The sequence below is a fragment of the Gigantopelta aegis genome, chromosome 4 (genome assembly GCF_016097555.1).
Source record: "Gigantopelta aegis isolate Gae_Host chromosome 4, Gae_host_genome, whole genome shotgun sequence".
Lineage (NCBI taxonomy): Eukaryota > Metazoa > Mollusca > Gastropoda > Neomphalida > Peltospiridae > Gigantopelta > Gigantopelta aegis.
The window spans coordinates 82,520,335-82,541,346 of NC_054702.1; the positions used below are offsets into that span (position 1 = coordinate 82,520,335).

Below are 21,012 nucleotides of genomic sequence, written 5' to 3' on the forward strand. Positions count from 1 at the left end.
TATTTTCATTTTCATTTTGTCTCACTGAAAAACACATTTTGTATCATTATCAAACTCATTTACTTTGTGAAATTTATACACTAAAATATACAAGATTAAATTTGTTTTAAAACTAATCAGATATATTTTTTTATCTTTTAGTTTTACTTTGGTCTATCGCTATATTGCTTGTTTGTAGATTCTGATCCAGAGTGTGATGGAGACCATGGTTCCCAAACTGGTGGCCGAGGACATTCCACTGCTGCACAGTCTGCTGTCGGACGTCTTCCCTGGCGTTCAGTACACGCCCAACATGATGAAGGCTCTGAGGAAAGAGATCAAGAAAGTTTGTGAGGAGATGCATCTGTCGTATGGTGAAGGAGATGAACAGGGAGCTCACTGGGTCGATAAGGTGGATACTTTTATCTTTCTGTCTTTATATATATATATATATATATATATATATTTGTGTGTGTTTGTGTGTGTGTGTGTGTGTGTGTGTATATATATATATATATATACTCGTGGAAAAAAGTTCCTGTGCACCAAATAATTGCATAAATAATATAATTTACTTGAAATCTGGTCATACAAATTTCAGTAAATAAACATGTAACCACTCCCGTTGATATTCCTACAGTGTCCTGTCAATTGCATGAACTATTCATGCTTTGTGACCACAAGTTGCATTACTAGCATTCTTTGTCACATGCTCCTGTTTGTCGTCATTTTTCTTATTATTGGACTTTAAAACTATTGTATGGATTCTCATCACTCAGAGAAACATTTTTGTTGGTATCATCAGTGTGTCACCATATATTGTGTGTGTGTGTGTGGGGGGGGGGGGGGGTTAAAATTGAAATTGTTAAGAGTAATTCACTATAATTATAAACCTGTTATAAATATATCACTATTATAAACCTGTAGTGCATTCCTGTTGCTGAAGACTTAGTGCTAGTATTGTTTCATAAAATCTTAACAACCCAGAGCCCTGCTTTATGAAGCGGTCTAAGGTAGTTATAGAAGATCTTAGCACTAACATCATTTTGTATCATGGGGCCCTGTGTGTAAAAGAATGAATACTAGTGAAAACCAGTTTTGATTACATTGTGATTAATAATAGAGAGAAACAAGTATTTGTAAATGTGTTGTTATTCCTTGTGTTCTTTTTTGTTTTGTTATTTTATTAATTGTCTTTCAGATTTCTTTGACAGAACATATTTAATAATAAATTTAGGTATAAATCTTGTTTACGGCAAATACATTTTGGTTTTAACTTTCTTGAGTTTGTTTTTTATTATACCATCATTATTTACAAATCTTCTAAATCTGAACTCGTTTTTGTTTCTAGGTATTGCAACTGTACCAGATCACTCTGCTGCATCATGGGTTGATGATGGTTGGACCCAGTGGCAGTGGCAAGTCCACAGCTTGGCAGGTCCTCTTGAAAGCACTGGAGCGACTCAATGGCATTGAGGGAGTAGCACATGTTATTGATCCAAAAGTATGTTGATTCTTAAAATTGCGTATATAAACATAGTATAAACAGATAATTTTCAATATAATAGATTTTCTAAGAAATTTAATTTTAAAGACTCTTGTTGTTAATATATAAGTATATTTCACAAATATTTGACAAAAGTGGTCTGTAATAATTTTTATATTGTCACAAATCTTTTGAAAAGAGACTTTGACCTAATTTTTAACTTATGTAAGTTGTAGTCAACTTGTGTGTGTCTGGTGATTTTAGAAAAATTTAAAATTCAGTTTGTCATATGTTTGTTTTTCTTCCAGTCAATATCAAAAGAAGCTTTGTATGGAAACTTGGATCCCAATACTAGAGAATGGACAGATGGTCTGTTTACTCACATTCTGAGAAAGTAAGTTGAAGTTTGTACTTTATGCTCTGAATTGGCTAGTGACTGATGTTTCAGGAATAAGTCTGCATAAAAAAAATGCACAATAATTTCATGGGTTAATGTCTGTCATTTTTAAAAAATACCCTTCATTTTCAAGTTATGTAATAAATTATATATGTTTCAGTTAAACTTGACTGGACTAAATGAAGCCAGTAATTGAACATGAAAAAAATCACTGGGACATTTGTGTCTTTTTAAAAATGTTGGGTAATTAATTTAACTGATTACCTGAATATACCCAAGAATTTTCACTGACCTTTATGATTGTTTTCTACAGGATTATTGACAATGTGCGAGGAGAGCTGAGCAAAGTGCAGTGGATCATCTTTGATGGTGACGTGGATCCTGAATGGGTGGAAAATTTGAACTCTGTCCTTGATGACAACAAACTGCTGACTCTGCCCAATGGAGAGCGTCTTGGCATCCCTCCCAATGTAAGCCATTTCAATTCTTAGGCTGTTCAAGATTGCATTTTACATTTTGGTAGGAATTGTTTTTGTGATGTCAGCTTAAAATGATGCAGCAAGTATATTCATTGAATCTCTCTGATTGTAGTACAGTGAAACCTCTCAAAACCGGAATTCTCTCAATTCTGTAAACCGGATACCTCTTAAAACTGGACTTTTTACTTGGTCCCAAGCGTGTCCGGTTTAGAAGAGTTCACTGTAGTAGCTGTTGTAAATTTAATTATTATTTTGTTACTTTTAATCAGGTGCGGATCATGTTTGAAGTGCAGGATCTCAAGTTTGCTACACTGGCAACAGTGAGTCGTTGTGGAATGGTGTGGTTCAGTGAAGACGTTCTGTCAACCGATATGATCTTTGATTACTACCTCCAAAAACTGATGTACGTGCCAGTGGAAGAATCTGAGGATGACACGTGGCGGAGAATGGGAGGTGGTGGAGATGGCAAGGACGATCTTCTGTCACCAACATTAAGGGTATAATTAGTTTAATAACTCTACAGTCAAATGAATAATGGCTACTTAATTATTTATGTCTTTTTCAAACACCAACAAATCAAAATAGTTCCATTGACTTTTATTTTTTTATCAATTTACATTTATTACTACCATCTAAAGGTGTGTTAATTTAGTTACGTTTAATTAATAAGTGATCCAAAGACATTTTTGTCAGCTTTTATTTTGTTATACACTTTTTTGTGATTGAATTAGTCATGTTAGATTTATGAAATGTCTGCCAGACTTCTTGGATCTGTGTTTTATGTTTCATTTTCTTTGTAGATTCAGCAAGATGCTAAGGCTGTTTTCACTCCATTCTTTGCGTCAAATGGACTGATCAACAAAAGTATCGAGTACGCTGCTACCCTAGAGCATGTGATGGACTTCACCCGCCTACGAGCTCTCACCTCACTGTTCTCTCTGCTCAACCAGGGCGTGCGCAATGTTATAGCTTACAACCGCAACCACTGTGACTTCCCAATGCAGGTGCGATTTTTATATGTAATCAACACAGAGCAGCCCAGTCATGAATATTAAATCCTGTTCATTAATAAATAGGACACTAAACATGCACATTCTGAAAAAATGGTACAACAGGGTTTTTTTTAATATAAATTAATATTTGGGCAATAGTTAATTGTGGTAGGATGTGGGGGGGAGCTTGTAATAACTATAGTTTATAAATTAATTCAATAGTTTCTGTAATGAACAGATATATATTAATATATTGATGGTAATCGACAAACATGACAAAGCACCAATTTTAGTACTGTATATCGGTTGTAATTATATTATTAGTACAGTAATAATAAAAGTTTTTAAATTCCTCTGTTTCTTTTGGCATATTTATTGATTGAAATAGACTAGCAGTCTTAACATTCACCATGCTAATTAACATTATAAAAAGACACTAATAATAATAATCTTAATATAAATTTATAATTTTCTTCATTTCTTTCTGTATAGCAAGATCAGATGGAACGCTACTTGTCCAAGTACCTGATATACTCATTGATTTGGTCGATGTCTGGCGATGGACGTATTAAGATGCGACAAGATCTTGGAGATTTTATCCGAGGAACTACAACTGTTCCTCTTCCACCATCCAACATGTCAATTATTGACTTTGAGGTAATTTTATTAGCATTGCTTTTTATAGAAAGTGATCTTATGAATTGTTTGTTACTTATCCTTTTATTTGTGTCCTATAAATAATGGTATTAAATATATGTATTTAAAAATTGTTTTATATCATAAAAGTTATTGAAATATAGTGTTGAATTTTTTTTAATGTGTACATTTCAAATACTTTTAAGAAGAACCAGTCACAAGTTAGTTACCAACAGAATTTTTTTTGCTTTGCATCTATTCAAAGTGTACCGGCCTCGGTGGCGTCGTGGTTAGGCCATCAGTCTACAGGCTGGTAGGTACTGGGTTCGGATCCCAGTCAAGGCATGAGATTTTTAATCCAGATACCAACTCCAAACCCTGAGTGAGTGCTCCGCAAGGCTCAATGGGTAGGTGTAACCACTTGCACCGACCAGTGATCCATAACTGGTTCAGCAAAGGCCATGGTTTGTGCTATCCTGCCTATGGGAACCGCAAATAAAAGATCCCTTGTTGCCTGTCATAAAAGAGCAGCTTATGTGGCAACAGCGGTTTTCCTCTAAAAAAAACCAGTGTCAGAATGACCATATGTTTGACGTCCAATAGCCGATGATAAGATAAAAAATCAATGTGCTCTAGTGGCGTCGTTAAATAAAACAAACTTTACTTTACTATTCAAGGTGCTGAAATACAAAAATGTGTTCATATCAATCATTATTATCAGTTGATTCCCTGTAACATATCTTTCATGTAATATTTGTTTTATGATTTGCATTTTATTTTTATCAGGTTGCTATCAGTGGCGAATGGCAGCCATGGACTGCCAAAGTACCCCAAGTGGAAGTGGAGACACACAAAGTTGCCTCCCCTGATGTTGTGATTCCGACAATTGACACTGTGCGACACGAGAGTTTGCTGTACACCTGGCTGGCAGAACACAAACCGCTGGTTCTGTGTGGACCTCCAGGCTCAGGAAAAACTATGACCTTGTTCAGTGCACTGAGAGCACTGCCAGACATGGAGGTTTGTACTCTTTGTTTACATGCTGTTTTTAAAGGGACAGACCCTAGTTTCAACTTATGAAAATTAACACTAAGTTTAGTTAATCTACAAACCTATAACACATTTGGATAAAATTACAATTGAGTAAAACATGAGTCTGTGACTTTGAAATGGTGAAATGCCCTCTAATAATGGACTAAAACTCGACTCTATAACTCTTATTTCTCAGATGCACATGTTTTTTGAAAATATGAGAAATGCATTTTGTGATATTAAAAACACCAGGATGACCAAAAACACTTCGAATGTACGGAAATTGATAATCTAAACCATAAAATCTAAGTAAAGTATGATTTAATTATCAAAAACGGTTATATTAGTAAAAAATATGCCTTAGTGTTTAAAAACTAGGGTATGTCCCTTTAATGGAGAATTTTCAGGTTGTTGAAAAGGCTAAAAATATCATGCTTAATCTGGATTATATTAAAGTGCATGCTTCCACTTGTGGTCTAAACAATAAAGCCATCATTAATTGTTGTCTCTGTACTATCTATGTACTGAATTCAAGAGTTGTAATTGGCCTTGTATGTTCACGTAAAAAAAATTCTTTTGTACAGTATTTTTTAATTAATACTAAATTATTCTCGTATTTTATTATCTCAATATAATTTTGTTATTTTGAGGTGTATTAAAATATTGCAGAAAGTAACTTGCAAGGTAGAAATTGCATCTGATCTTCCTTTTCCTTGATTTCCTTTAATTAGGTTGTGGGCTTGAACTTCAGTAGTGCCACAACCCCCGAGTTGTTGTTGAAAACATTTGACCACTACTGTGAGTTCCGTCGCACACCAAACGGAGTGGTTCTGTCACCGATACAGCTCAACAAGTGGCTCATTCTCTTCTGTGATGAGATCAACCTGCCTGACATGGACAAATATGGTATAATGGCTTTCTTTAATATTTTTATTGATTTGAGAAAACTGATTTTGTAAGACAGTGTAATAGCATTCCTGTGTTACTGTAAGCACACTAGTTAATTGTTGTCACATTTTTAAAACATAATTACAAATAACAAAAAAAATTGTGATTTTAAAGTGCTACTAAAATATTTGTATTATCAACAATGTTTGTATAATTAGTCATTATATATTATTTGAAATTTGCAATTGCTTTATATGTTAGTTTAGTTTTTATTTTATTTAATTTTTTGTCTCAGGAACCCAGCGTGTGATATCATTCCTGCGACAACTCATGGAACAAGGAGGATTCTACCGAACGTCAGACCAGACATTTGTGAAGTTTGAAAGAATTCAGTTCGTTGGAGCTTGTAATCCTCCCACAGATCCTGGCAGGAAGCCTCTTTCACACAGGTAACCACAATAAACACTTCCTGAATCATGATTTTGTTATCTTATACTTGACAAATGATTTGCCTTTTTTGCTTTTCTTCTCTCTCTTTCCTTCCCCCCCCCCCACCATATCAAGAGAATGTGATGAGGTTTTTTTACAGTATAAAATAAGTCAAAGTTTGTGATTGATTTTAATGTCAGCATATCAACAGAATGTTCACATATATCCAACTTTCTTTTTTTCTTTTTTTTTTTTTGTGCAGCTGGAAAATAATTAAAATATGCTTCAAACAAATAATCTTTTGTCAGAGTTGCTTGGTACTAACACATAACAGCAGGATAAATAAGTTGAAATAAGACCTTTTTTTAAATGTCTAAATCTATTATCATTGATTTTTCTCTGACAGATTCCTGCGCCACGTTCCTGTTGTGTATGTGGACTATCCTGGAGAGACATCTTTGAAACAGATTTACGGAACATTCAATCGTGCCATGCTGCGTCTGGTGCCAAGCCTCAAACCGTATGCCGAACCACTCACAAACGCCATGGTTGAATTCTACATGAAATCACAGGTAAGTTCAAATGAATACTATAAAAATAAAACCACTTTTATAGTTATAATAGGCCCTTTATTTTTAATACAGCCTTTTATTTTGACATTAAATTTTAAATGTTTTTCTTCATTTTGAATAAGAATAATTCATATTATATCCACCAATCTTTTGGTACTCTTTTTATCTAAAATCTCTGCATTTTGATTTCTAATATTTTAGCAAGTTACTGAAATCATTAGTGTAAATAGTGATTATTTTGTTTTTATATTAATGTTGTGCACTGGTTTGCCTGTCAAATGTGATGACTCATCTTGATTATGTTTAGGATCGGTTTACCCAAGACATGCAGCCCCACTACGTGTACAGTCCTCGTGAGATGACGCGGTGGGTACGTGGTATCTGTGAAGCACTGCGGCCTCTCGAGTCGCTGCCCATTGAAGGACTTGTCAGGATCTACGTTCACGAGGCGCTCCGACTGTTCCAGGACAGGTGAGACCGGATTAAATATTAAATATTGGGAGTACTAGATGGACCATCAGGATTTACGGAAAACTATTTTTGAAATTCCATCACTCTGAACTAAATTTGAACTCTGTTATAACCACTGTTGTTTTTGAGTACTGCATACATTGTGTATAACACTGGGCATATTTGCTGATGATAACAATGAGTTTATCAAAAGAGACCACAGTTTTAAAATGCTAAAAACCACAAACATCTACATTCATGAATGTTAACAAGTGGTCAACACAGAAAAGTGAACACTGCATTGGGCAGAAGTAAACACCAACATCCACTAATTTTGATTCTGCCTACACCACCTCTAGGTTGGAACTTGATGTAACTGAATTCTGCATAGTTCATATGGAATTCTGATTACTCCAATTTCTAACATCTGACATAACATAGTCACTAGCAGCCAGTGACATAGATCTTCCTCCAGTCACACCTAAACTTATGTTTATTTTCACAGAAAAAAAGTAAAAAATATAGCTTGATAGGCATTACATGATTAAAAGAAAAATCGGGTTACTACATTTTGATATCATGGTGATTTGGCTCAGTTTGATAATGATGTAACTGGCTCACTGAAACTTGCCTGATACACCATTATCTAGACCATGTCAAATAACCATATTAAAACATAGTAACCTGATATTCTATATTTATACCCTAGTCACCATTAGTAGTAAATAGTGTGTAACACCATCCCATGTCTTTCTGTCATTAATTATTTGAACTATATCTTACAAGCATTCTTTGACATCATTTCAGCATGAGTAAAAAAAATATCAAATATATAAACACTTAATTTCATAAAACGTTGCAAATATCTTGATATAGTTTGGTCTTCTTCTTTTTTTCCCCTTCTGTTTTTGCAGTTAAGTTTTTTGTTTTGATTTTTACTTCAGACTAATTGAAGATGATGAGAGACTGTGGACAGATCAGAATGTTGATATGGTGGCACTGAAGCACTTTCCCAACATAAATCGTGATGAGGCATTGACGCGCCCCATCCTCTTCAGTAACTGGTTGTCCAAGGATTACATACCCGTTGACAGAGAAGAGCTGCGTGAATACACAAAGGCTAGGCTAAAGGTGATATAAACTTTATAATAATAATTGAGTCAGAAAATTAAATGCAGGATTCTTAATTCTCAGTTTCTGGTCACTGAGATATGTTGAGGGGGTGGAGGGGAATGTGTCCTGATAATATTATTTTGGGATAAATAGACTCACAAAGTGTGTATTTTTATTGATATATCGGTAAAACGTTTACTTTGGTTTTATCCACAATGGTAAGGTTATCCAAAATTACAAATTATGACTGGAAATATTTATATTCAGGATCAGTCATAAAGTGTTTAATTGTTTTCTTCTTATCTTTACTTGGTATTTATTTTGAATATCAATCCATATTTAATATTTACATCATATATAAAATAACACTGAAGGCCCTATCTTATTAATTTTTTTGTTTTGTTTTTGCCCAACAGGTGTTCTATGAAGAAGAACTGGATGTTCCCTTGGTTCTCTTTGACGAAGTGCTGGATCATGTTTTGCGAATTGACAGAATATTCCGACAGCCTCAGGGACATTTGTTGCTCATTGGCGTCAGTGGAGCAGGGAAGACCACCCTGTCTCGATTTGTAGCCTGGATGAATGGCTTGACTGTTTACCAGATTAAAGTACATAATAAGTACACAGCATTCGACTTTGATGAGGATCTCAGAATTGTGCTTAGAAGATCAGGCTGCAAGGTTATTACTTACAAATTTCAGTAGTAAATAATATTAAAATTACTGATATGTGTGGCTGTAGATAATAAAATATGGGAATAATTATGGCAATGGTTAATAGATGGTCACTTTTTTTAGCAGGCTTTTGAGAATTTAGCAGGCTTTTGAGAATTCCGGATTTTGTTGACGGAAACATGAGATTATGAGAAAGAATCTCAAAATATCAACCTTAAGCAATTTCACAATTTCAGCTTTTAATAGTATTACTGTATGTATTAAGAGATTTTTAAAAAGCATCTGCATACCATAAGACTGTAAGTGCCATGAAATTCATTGGAGCAGTCCTGCATTCAATTAATGTTATCACTCCATGGTATTACAAAACACTTAATAGTCTGATTTTTGCACTTAACATTAAGTAAATGTGATAGGGTGAAATCTGTAATATCATTCTGTGGTGCTCTTGACAAAACATATGAACTGAAATGATACTTCAACCGAAAAACACACAGAGTACAACCATCATATAAACATTATATTTGATTGTTTTAGGATGAGAAGATGTGTTTCATCATGGACGAGTCCAACGTGCTGGATTCTAGTTTCCTTGAGCGTATGAATACACTGCTGGCCAACGGTGAGGTGCCCGGTCTGTTTGAGGGAGATGAATACACCACACTAATGACCCAGTGCAAGGAGGGCGCCCAGAGGGAAGGTCTGATGCTGGACTCGGGAGAGGAGCTGTACAAATGGTTCACACAGCAGGTATGACTAACAGTCATTAAAATATATTTCAGTGCCTTTACTACCATAACAGCAGATGCTGTTGGCTACAAACTTAACAAAATGTACAAAATGTTGCTTGTGTACTGTTTATTACTCTGACATTATTTTGCACCTTTTTCTCCATAGGTGTTGTATTTGTTTAAAATTTCATAATTGTAGCTACTAGTTTGTGTTATCAGAAATATTTTTGCATTTAGTCATTAGCTGCAAGGTGTCTTTTTCTATGGGAAGTGCATCTAAAAGATCACTTGCTGCTACCCCTGAAGACTATGTCAGAATAATCAGATGTTTGACATCCAATTGCCAGTGATTAAGTGTTTTCTACCAAAACAAACTTAAAGTTTTTATGGATGCAACATTGGGATTTTTAAAAAACATCTTATAGTAAAAAGTGACAATGTTTGAAATTTTGTAAGAAACATGCAAATGTGTAAAGCAGATGTAAATTTTATGGAATAGTTGGGGAATATTAATTAAAAGAAAATTTGCTATCTAAAAATTGATTAAATGTGGTTTTAGTTTTATGGTTTGTTTGCGTAAGACTGTTAATTTTTTCCTCAGGTGAGTTTATTATTGATTATAAATATGTCTGTTCTAGGTACTGAAAAACCTGCATGTTGTGTTCACAATGAACCCATCGTCAGAAGGACTGAAGGACAGGGCAGCTACATCACCAGCTCTGTTCAACAGGTACTCATTTAGTTATTACTCAGATTTGTCAATTTTATCTCTTATCGTCATACGTGAATTACTTTACAATACCATTACTAACCTGCACTAGCAAGCAGGTGATAACTACGGTTACTGTACACTTTCTTTTGGTAATGTAATATTTAGTAGCCTTAAATATTTAACCAGAATGTGCCGGAAAGAGTCTAACATTGCTGTATCACTTCAGATGTGTGCTGAATTGGTTTGGAGACTGGTCAACTGGAGCCTTGTACCAAGTGGGAAGGGAGTTCACAAACAAGATAGACCTGGAGAGAGGCAATGTAAGTCTAGTTTCAGTTATATTTTCACATTCTTAGTATTCCTTGGTTAAAATGTAAATGATTCCTTAACATAAAGCATCCTAAGGTTTAAACCTTAAGATAAAGCAACCTAAAGTTTAAAGAAGTTTTCATTTCCAATATTTAAGAGTATTTGCTTGCATTGTCTCGTATATGGTTTAAATTATTGACTTGAATGCTTACTCAGGTTTGACATGTTTATAATGAATAAAAAAAACTTTTTCATTGGTAGTGTTCAGGAAAAGTCTATTGATTTCTGTATTCATATCTTCAACCTTGATTTCAAAGTATATCCTGTTTTTTTAATTATATACAAACATTATAGTTTTGGTTTTGATATAGAGAAGAAGAAAAATGGTGGCCAGGTGGGATTTTTAGTGCTCTGGACATTTGCCTGTATCCAGTCTTAGGTTTAACAAATGTAGTATCTTCATATTTTTATCTTTTTCACAGTACATGCCACCAGGCAACTTCCCTATTGCTTATGAGAATCTGCCGATGCCCCCGTGTCACCGGGATGCTGTGGTCAACGCATTCTGCTTCGTCCACATCTCTCTGTATCAAGCCAATGCCAGAGTGGCTCGACGGGGAGGCAGAGTGATGGCCATCACTCCTAGACATTACCTCGATTTCATCCACCATTTTGTAAGTGAACAGCTCAATATGTGCTTTTCCATAACATGTTTTTATGATTTACAATATTTAATATTCCATAAACTCTTGTCAATAGAATTGTGTATTTGTCCACAAGATGGGGAAATTTTGTCATTTATTTTGTTTTCTTCTGAATGTTTTAATTCAGGAATGTTACTAAATCACACTGTGTTTAAAATCAAGACTTCTGAATTGTTTTCCTTTTTATTTTGATTGCTCTGAAATTAACCTTTAGACTACTGGGTTAATTTTTGACAAAAAACACATATAAATACATAAATTATACACAACTGTTTTTCACTGGTGGTGTTCAGGAACATTTCATTGATTTCACAAACTTTCCGTTCTGTGACTGAATACTCCTGGCATTGTCTTACGGTTATGTTTTCCATGTTGTGTCTGTGACCCTGTGTTATTTTGTCTGTGTTCTGTGTGTTCAGGCGAAGCTGTACCACGAGAAGCGCTCTGACCTGGAGGAGCAGCAGCTTCACCTGAATGTGGGTCTGCACAAGATCCACGAGACGGTCGACCAGGTGGAGGAGCTCCAGAAGTCGCTGTCCATCAAGCGCATCGAGCTCGAGGAGAAGAACGCAGCTGCCAATGCTAAACTCAAACAAATGGTAAGCTACCCAAATTTATTGTGGTGTGTCAAACTCAAACAGATGGTAAGCTACCCAAAGTATTGTGGTGTGCCAAACTCAAACAGATGGTAAGCTACCCAAAGTATTGTGGTGTGTCAAACTCAAACAGATGGTAAGCTACCCAAAGTATTGTGGTGTGCCAAACTCAAACAGATGGTAAGCTACTCAAAGAATTGTGGTGTGTCAAACTCAAACAGATGGTAAGCTACCCAAAGTATTGTGGTGTGCCAAACTCAAGTAAATGGTAGACTACTCAAATTTACTGTTGCGTGCCAAACTCAAACAGATGGTGAGATACTCGGATTATTGGTGTGTGCCAAACTCAAACAAATGGGAAGATACCCATAGTATTGTTGTGTGCCAAACTCAAGTAAATGGTACACTACTCAAATTTACTATTGTGTGCCAAACTCAAATAGTAAGCTATTTGGATTACTGTTGTGTGCCAAATTTAAGCAAATAGTAAGCTACCCAAATTATTGTTTGCCAAACTAGTAAGTGATAAGCTACTCAAATTTACTGTTGTGTACCAAACTCAAATATATGGTAAGCTACTTGGATTACTGTTGTGTGCCAAACTCAAGCAAATGGTAAGCTACCCAAATTAGTGTTACGTGTGATAATCAAGTAAGTGATAAGCTACTCAAATTTACTGTTGTGTACCAAACTCAAATATATGGTAAGCTACTTGGGTTACTGTTATGTGCCAAACTCAAAATTACCAAAAATGTCTTTTCATTTAGACTCCTGCTGCAAAATGAATGTTATTTGAGTCTCTTTTTTTGTAAACAAATGGTAAGCTACCCAAATTAGTGTTGTGTGTCATACTATGTAAATGGTAAACTATTCAAATTTACTGTTGTGTGCCAAACTTAAACCAATGGTAAGCTCTTCAGATTATTGTGGTGTACAACAAGTTCAAACAAACGGTAAACTACTCAAATTACAACCACCATTGCTCAACTCAAGCAGATGGTAAGCAAGTCAGATTACTGTTGTGTGCCAACTCAAACATATGGTAAGTTATGTAGATTATCATTGTGCTGCTAATGCCAAACTCAATAAATGGTATTCTATGGTATTACTTTGTGTTTTGTTTCAGCTAGAAAAGGTATTTTGGGGGGTGGTGGGGGGGGGTAAATATACTTAAACAGTGTATGCACACAGCAGGGTTCATGTAGTAAATTTGGTCAGAAAATCTGAAGTCCATTTCAGTTTTCAATTGGCCTTTTGGACAAAATGGTGATAGATACTCAAGATAGCTTTTGGAGATTTTATAATGAAATGTATTCACCAAATTCAACTTTAATTCACATTTTGCAATTTGGCTAATGTCAGCTTAATCCTGACAGAATTTGTGTTTGTATTAAGTATCATTTGCTTACAGTTGCATATACTTTGGATTTGGCTTATATGTAGGTATACATTTTAAGGTCTACTGTTAATAAAATGGGTGGGTTTTGGGTAGGAGTGTTTGTTGCAGTGTAACAAAAACATATATAAAATTTTAAAAATGCAAATGACTTTGTTAACAGGTAAAAGACCAACAAGAGGCAGAAAGGAAAAAAGTAACATCACAGGAGATACAGCAAGCTCTGAAAGATCAAACTGCCATAATCCAAGAGAAGCAAGGCCTTTGTCAAAGAGGATCTGGCCAAGGTGGAGCCAGCTGTTATTGAAGCCCAACAGGGTAAACTTAAACGTCATTTCATCATCATTTTAACTTATTGATTACCCATGTGGTCTTCGAAATAAATGTTGTGTTTTTAAATGTTTATGTAATACTTAAAACAATTTAGGGAACGGTTGTAAATTGTAAATTGAATACTAATCAAAATGATATATTGTATAGAATGTAATTCATGAAATGACTTTCTGAGGGTGTTGAAGAAGAGGGAGATTATGTCAGATTGTTTGTGAATGCTTTTGATTTTATTGTTATGGTCATAGGATAATATAGTCGGGAAGTGTAGCATAGTTACTAAAAAGAGTTACATCTTGTTGCGAAGACAATTAAGTATTATCTCCTTAAAGAAATTCCTAAGTGTCTGTACTTGGTTATCTTCTGCTGACCCAAGTTGTAGGCGGGATCCACAGACCAAGGTTTTGTTGTTATTATTCTTTATACTGTCCTTGTTTTTATTCTTCATATACTTTTAAACCGTGCCTTTGATATAAATAGGAGTGGGCGGAGTTTCAATCCAAAATGTTTGAAAGTTTGACAGTTTGAAGACACAGCTTTATTGGGGGTACATTTTTAATATTTATAGAACAATTAGAACATATTATAATTCCAAATTTGATACGCTTGTAGATAAATGTAAGAGAAATAAAGAATGCTTTTAATTTCTATACAAAGCTATTGTAATTAGAGGTAAACTGGAATTTATAACTCCGAAGCGTAGAATTGAATAGTCGTATATGGACATGTGACGTAGCTTGTTTATGTTACATGACAACCATGAGTAACAAGGCTCACGTGGAATAATAGTATTTTTGCCCCTCACTTGCAAGGTAGCAAACGTCTTATTTGCAAAATACATTTAATAATAATGCCTTTACAGGTGTCTACTCATCGTTTATTGCCACTTATGACCCATATACAATATACCATCGGGGTTTGGGTATAATGACCTGACCAACGACAGAACACAGTGCTGCATCATTTCTCTCAGTGGGTGGTACCTGTATCTAAAGATAAAAAAAATTTCTCTGTTGGTATCAGGCATCAAGCCATGCACCTCGGCGAGACAACATTTTCCAGAATTTTTTATAACGTTCTTTCCGTAAACCAGCATTACGAATATGGGGTGCATCGCCATTTCCTAACCAATTCTGTCTATCGGACGTGACACATGGCACACAAAAACAAGATGAACATTCATCGTCAGTAGGTGTGCTGTGTTATCTGGCCGAGGTTCTACTGTGTCCATCACTTTGTTCGAGAATTCTCTGCGACCCTTCCCGAGAGCCAGAACATGTATTTTTTTAGCAATCCGGTCCGGTGCTGTCAACCGGTGCGCTTCCGACGCTTCTTCAAAGTGAGCACTACCTTCGTCCTCACAAACTGACCATTCATTTTTTATAACATCATTGTCTAAATCAAAATCGCTAAAACGACAGAATGCCAATAGAGCTTCCGCTTGATCCTTGGTTATTTTAAAACATAATTCTCCTTTTTCACTCATGATTTGTCAGCAAACGTTGGCACACTTTTGATGGAAACTAAAACAATAGCCCCGATAATTTAATTACCAGGAATGTGCGACATTCCGCTGTAAACGAGACAAAGCTACTAAAACTTTCTTCCGTTATGTTATATTCTGACTCGAATAATGTGAGTTCAGTGTCGCAATAAAAACAAATATATGCATGTACAGTGTACCCTCGATTTATTGCCCCCCGATTTAACGCCAACCTCGCATACCGCCAAGTTTCTTTAAAGTACCGTTTTCATTCATGTTTATTTCCCTCGATATAACGCCACCCTCGGTATCCACCATTCGCCAACGACGTTTTTGAACCGAACTCCATTTAGCCATTATAATTCCCTCGATTTTGCCGCCAATGGTCTGGTCACAAAGTTGATTATAGTGACATAATTACTAGCGATCTGTTGAATGGGGAAATCCTAACTCCGTTGTACTCTGGCAGTACACACTGAATCTGTTTTTGTTTATTGTCTAGCAATTAACGGATGTAAATGCTAGAATTGTTTAGGCAGGCGCGGTGTTTATGTCCAATCAACACTCGGTATAGAAAGAACAGCCGCTATAGTGATCACATGACAGAGGGGTGCATTAGATTCATTATTTCAATCGCGGATTGTTATGTTGGGTCTTTGAAGTTCTGGCAACAAAGACTCAAGTTTAATTAATAAACAAACTTTAGGTAAGTTTTATTATGCTCAAACATATTTCTACCATGGCCTCATGTTAAGTTGCTATTTAGCTTTGGCATAAATGCGACGACACCGGTAACGCATTTTATTACAGCAGAATGGATTCAAATCGAAAACGTATCGTATTAGACGCGGTTAAAAAAAGATAAATTGTTCAGTACTCGAAGATAGATTCAACTAAAAGTCAACAAGATATAGCCAATCACTTTTCAGCGTTGTGACGGCATTCGTTTTGTGAAACATGCTTGGGATATCGTCAGTGCCACCACCATCAAAAATTGTTGGATTCACACAGGGGTCGTTCCTCGGAACCCTCATTTCCGACTTGCACCAACCACCAGCCAATGAAACGACAGCGTTGCGAGATCTGGTTGGTGACGTCACGGGGCGGATTTCAATCGACGAACAGCTGAGAATGGATGTTGATGAGTTTGTCAACATTGACAACGAAGCAGAGACATTTGCTAATATCAGCGACGAGCAGATTCTTGAAAGTGTTAAACAGATTCACGACGAAACGACTGATGACTAGGAAGAAGAGTCATATTCTTGACATTTAGCAATTTAAAAAAAAAAATTAAGTTTGGTAGTAAACCCAAGGCACCCTATACCGCCAACTCGATATAACGCCAAAATTATTTTGGAACATTGGTTGGCGTTAAATCGAGGTTATACTGTATATGTACTACGTTTAATTTCACTGTGCATTATTAAATAAAATAATATTGTTGTTTTCTCATATGTATCTTGTCAGTAGATAAGAAAATTTGCCCTTTAGAAAAATAGACTAAACTAAATATTAACACCAACCTGTATTTGTGGCGCCTTTTTAAAAATAATCAAAACGTTTCTTCAATGTGAACATATTCCAAGTTAGAAGCTTGCTTACTTAAAAATCGAAAATGCAGCGTATAAAAGACGAAAACAGACAAGAATTCGGAAGAAAGAAAAGTAAGTCAGATGAGGGTGATGAGATGTGAATAAGAAATAAACGAAGAAAATTAAAAGACATTCCTCTGGTGACAAGAAACATTCGATTCTATGCCCAATTTAATGATGACAAAACTTTGCTCTTCAACAAAATAGATCACGCAAAACTATTATTGGATGACAGGGTTTCAAATACAAGCAACAGCACAATTCTACACGAGGTTTTTGATTTTTATCTTCAACAACATGCATTGCCACCAAGCAACACCAATGCAGATGATTTGGGAACCGCTCACAAATGTTCAACATATTTACCATGTCCAAAGGAACAGAGTACAGAAAAGATGTGTCTCATTACAGAATCGGCAATAAAAAATCTTTGTGTCAGATTACAGGTGCTTGCCCATGAATGTTCAAAACACATGGAAATTGAAACCATAGAATACTCAGGGCACACAGGAAAAATTTCGTTGCACTGTGAGAATCAACACAGCATGAAAGTGGACACATCAGCCCGTTTGCCGGGTGGATCATTCCTCGCAAATTTTTGCATCTGCAGGATTTGGTCAGTTATCAAAGACTTTCATCAGTGGATTTTTAGATTTATACTGTTGCAAAAGAAATAACATCGCTGATCAATCTATTAAAGATGCTGTTGACGAAGAAACGGCTATCACAACACTTCAATGTTCTGATATTAATTCTGACTTCAAAGGAATTACGATACTGACAGACGCAAGGCATGGGTGGCGAAAAAATGCACGGCATTCTGACGTGGTTGCCATTGGATTTGAACCAAAAAAGGTCATAGGACTGGCAGTCGTCTCCAAAGATGACAATCCAGTAAGCACATTCGGTGTAAAGAAATTATACGACCATTTCGATAAATGTGGAATCAATGTCAACATCCACGGACACGACCGAAATGTCACCATAAATAAATACTTGTCAGAAAACCGTGTTGGTGTTACTAACACAAATGACACACGACATGCAACAAAGGGAATTAGGAAAGAAGTGAAAAAAGTGATATACTGGCCCTGTTAAGTTCCATGCTGTGAAATGGCACGGTGAATTGTCTGACAAAGCGGCATCGGTGAAAACGCATTGTTATTACGCCATGAAATATTGTGGTGGATCGCCAGAAAAACTGAGAAGTCTTCTTGACAATATAGTTTTACATTATCAAAATATACACGATAACTGTTTGCCTGAATCAAGATGCAAAACTGATAAAACTACGAGCCCAGCAAAATCATATTGCGAGACCCGATCGCCATCAAACTTTTCGATTGCGCAATCAAGCGACTTGTCATATACAAAACACCGGAAGACTACGTCACATGGAATCATTCAACAATGCTTGTCTGGTATACCATGACAAACGCATTTCCTTCTCTGACAAGGAATATAAACGAAGAAGTAACCTAGCCATCTTAGACTGGAATGAAAACATTGGTCGCGATTTTACCTCGGTGACATTTTATGAAGTTCCACGTTGTCCACGCAGAACAGTTGGTAAAAAAAATCTAAAACCGAAGACTCGCAACTTTGCACGAGATATTTGGGATTCTGTTGTCTAATCTAAATGATGAAAAACAAAAAAAAACGGGAATGTGGTTCTTCATTTTAACGTTGCGTGAGTACAGCTTTCTTTCTCTGAGGCCACGTGTATTTGTTTAATTATAACTCATAGAATGTGACCTTGTCGCTAGACTTAGATCACGTGATCATTATCTCTGGCTTGAAGCTCCGCCCATTTTATTGTCGGTAGGACCCACTGCAAGCGTGGGTTTAAACCACCTTTCTAAACATGATTGCAAAACCTATTCCTTCACTAGTGAAGTTTTCACAGTCTTCTCACTGATAGTATTTTATGGCTGTGATTCCTTGGGCTTGTTGAAAGGACCAGGATCAGTCTTTCATTTAACTAGTGCTCTATCTCTGGTAGTTTTATTTTATTTTTTCTTTAATTGTATTTGTGTTAGGCATGGGAATTTTTTTTATAATGTTTGAAATGTTTTGTAATACTGCATGGTATTTTAGTGTTTTGGAAGTTTACTTCTTAGATGGGAGGTTTTGATTTTTAAATAATGTTTGTTTTTGTGTTTGTTCTTCATAACTCTTTATTAGTAGTAAATGTTTTTTTGTAAAATAGTGTTACTGTATGCAGTGCTCTTGTACAAACCACTGTTTTCCAACTGAGTTATCTTCTCAAACGTTTTTAATACTTCCAGTTGAGTTGAACATTTCATATATTCTTTTGAGATATAAAAGCTTGTATTTTGTTGCTTTGAATACTGTTTTTTTTTACAAGATTAGAAATGTAGCATAATAAAAATCCACTTAAAATTGCTGAATTGTCTGAGCTGAAAGTAAAGTAATGGATGTCAAATTTTCTGAGCAGAAATTACAATAGAGCAATCTGCTTTTATTGGCATAGACACTAGTCAAAACAGAAAAACTAAATTATCACTGATCAGAAATGACTGGTCCAACTGGATTATTTTCCACTTAACAGTAATAACCACAATGAAACATCATTACATATGTAGCATGTGATTATTTCATTTCTTTTAACAGTAAAACCAATTTGTGACTGAAGTGATTACTTAACACTAATAACTACAGTCAAACAAAAATGTGTTGTTTTTTGGTCTGGATTTTTGCATGATAAAATTTATAGAGAATTCTGTGTAGCAGTGACATTCTAACCATTTCTCCTCTTTTTTTTTGTCAAATTATTTTTTACAAATTATTTTGATTTTGCTGTTCTCTTTTATTATTTTTATTTAATGTGGAAATAGTTTGCAAGAGGACTGCATTACTTTCTGTTAATAATTTGCTTTGCTCTACTGTGTCTGCACTGCTTTACTCGTTTTGTGTTCAGCTGTGAAATCGATTAAGAAACAACACCTTGTTGAAGTACGATCCCTTGCCAACCCTCCAGCTGCTGTCAAAATGGCCGTAGAGTCTATTTGTGATTTACTTGGGGAAGCAGACCTCGATTGGAAAGCACAGAGAGGAATTTTGATGCGAGACAATTTTATCTCCACTATTGTTAACTTCACAACTGACGATATTACGTAAGTTAAAGGTTGGAATACGGTTCTTGCTGATTGCAGGTGACATAATGCTAAAAGTTGACTTCTTTTCTTTTTTTTTGGCAAACATATAATTTGAACAATTGGGTGTAATTCATTCTTGTCACAAGTATTAATCTTAATATCTTAAAAATCTCTCTTTTTTTCAGAAAGCAGTATATTTTTGTTTACTATTTTTTCCATTTTGTCACTTGCAATCCCCAAATTCGCCCATTGTATAAACTGTATAGTGTATGGTGTATCTTATTTCCTTGCCATGCTGCACGTAGCGGTGAAATCAATCAAGAAGCAACACTTGGTTGAGATTCGGACAATGGGTAACCCACCCCCAGTGGTTAAGTTGGCTCTTGAAGGAATACTCCTCCTCCTTGGGGAGAGTATCTCGGACTGGAAGGGTATCAGAGCGGCCATCATGAAGGACAACTTTATCACTAATATTGTGAATATGAAAATTGAAGATATCCCGTAAGTGATGTGTATGGTGTTGTCTCACTTGCTCTTTGGTAGCTTTTTGGTGGTCAGTAGTTTTATTTTAAATTGTAAATTGTAAATTGAAAAAAAAAATGAAATGCACAATTTTAATCTGTCAGCAAGCCTGACATATTACTTCCCTACCCCTTAATGCACCATAAGTTGTTTGGGGAATATCATGACTCGGGCCATAATTCTCAACACTACTTTAGCTCTACCATTATTGTATGTACCTACTGTAACAACATTCTTGGGGGCGGGGTTACATGTGACAGTGATTTGCAGGTCATAACAATAGCTTACTGTTGTCATAAATACGTTATGCATTAAATACAACTTTGTATTAGGCCTGGGGCATTTGTAAGTCATTAAACATAGATTTTAAATGAAAGTTAAATGATAA

General features: G+C 35.5%; 1 protein-coding gene across 1 annotated transcript in view; it reads left to right on the forward strand.

The window, feature by feature from the left end:
- Positions 1 to 21,012, forward strand: part of LOC121371212 (cytoplasmic dynein 1 heavy chain 1-like) — an 83,118-nt gene that overhangs the window by 38,145 nt on the left and 23,961 nt on the right. Inside the window, 22 exon segments of the mRNA XM_041496935.1 lie at positions 179 to 391; positions 1,331 to 1,483; positions 1,774 to 1,859; positions 2,176 to 2,332; positions 2,611 to 2,838; positions 3,142 to 3,345; positions 3,826 to 3,990; positions 4,756 to 4,989; positions 5,733 to 5,907; positions 6,185 to 6,338; positions 6,725 to 6,890; positions 7,198 to 7,361; positions 8,285 to 8,471; positions 8,870 to 9,133; positions 9,665 to 9,877; positions 10,497 to 10,588; positions 10,797 to 10,890; positions 11,362 to 11,553; positions 12,003 to 12,182; positions 13,739 to 13,831; positions 13,833 to 13,893; positions 19,925 to 20,120. Of these exon segments, the coding sequence (XP_041352869.1) occupies positions 179 to 391; positions 1,331 to 1,483; positions 1,774 to 1,859; positions 2,176 to 2,332; positions 2,611 to 2,838; positions 3,142 to 3,345; positions 3,826 to 3,990; positions 4,756 to 4,989; positions 5,733 to 5,907; positions 6,185 to 6,338; positions 6,725 to 6,890; positions 7,198 to 7,361; positions 8,285 to 8,471; positions 8,870 to 9,133; positions 9,665 to 9,877; positions 10,497 to 10,588; positions 10,797 to 10,890; positions 11,362 to 11,553; positions 12,003 to 12,182; positions 13,739 to 13,831; positions 13,833 to 13,893; positions 19,925 to 20,120 (3,671 nt within the window).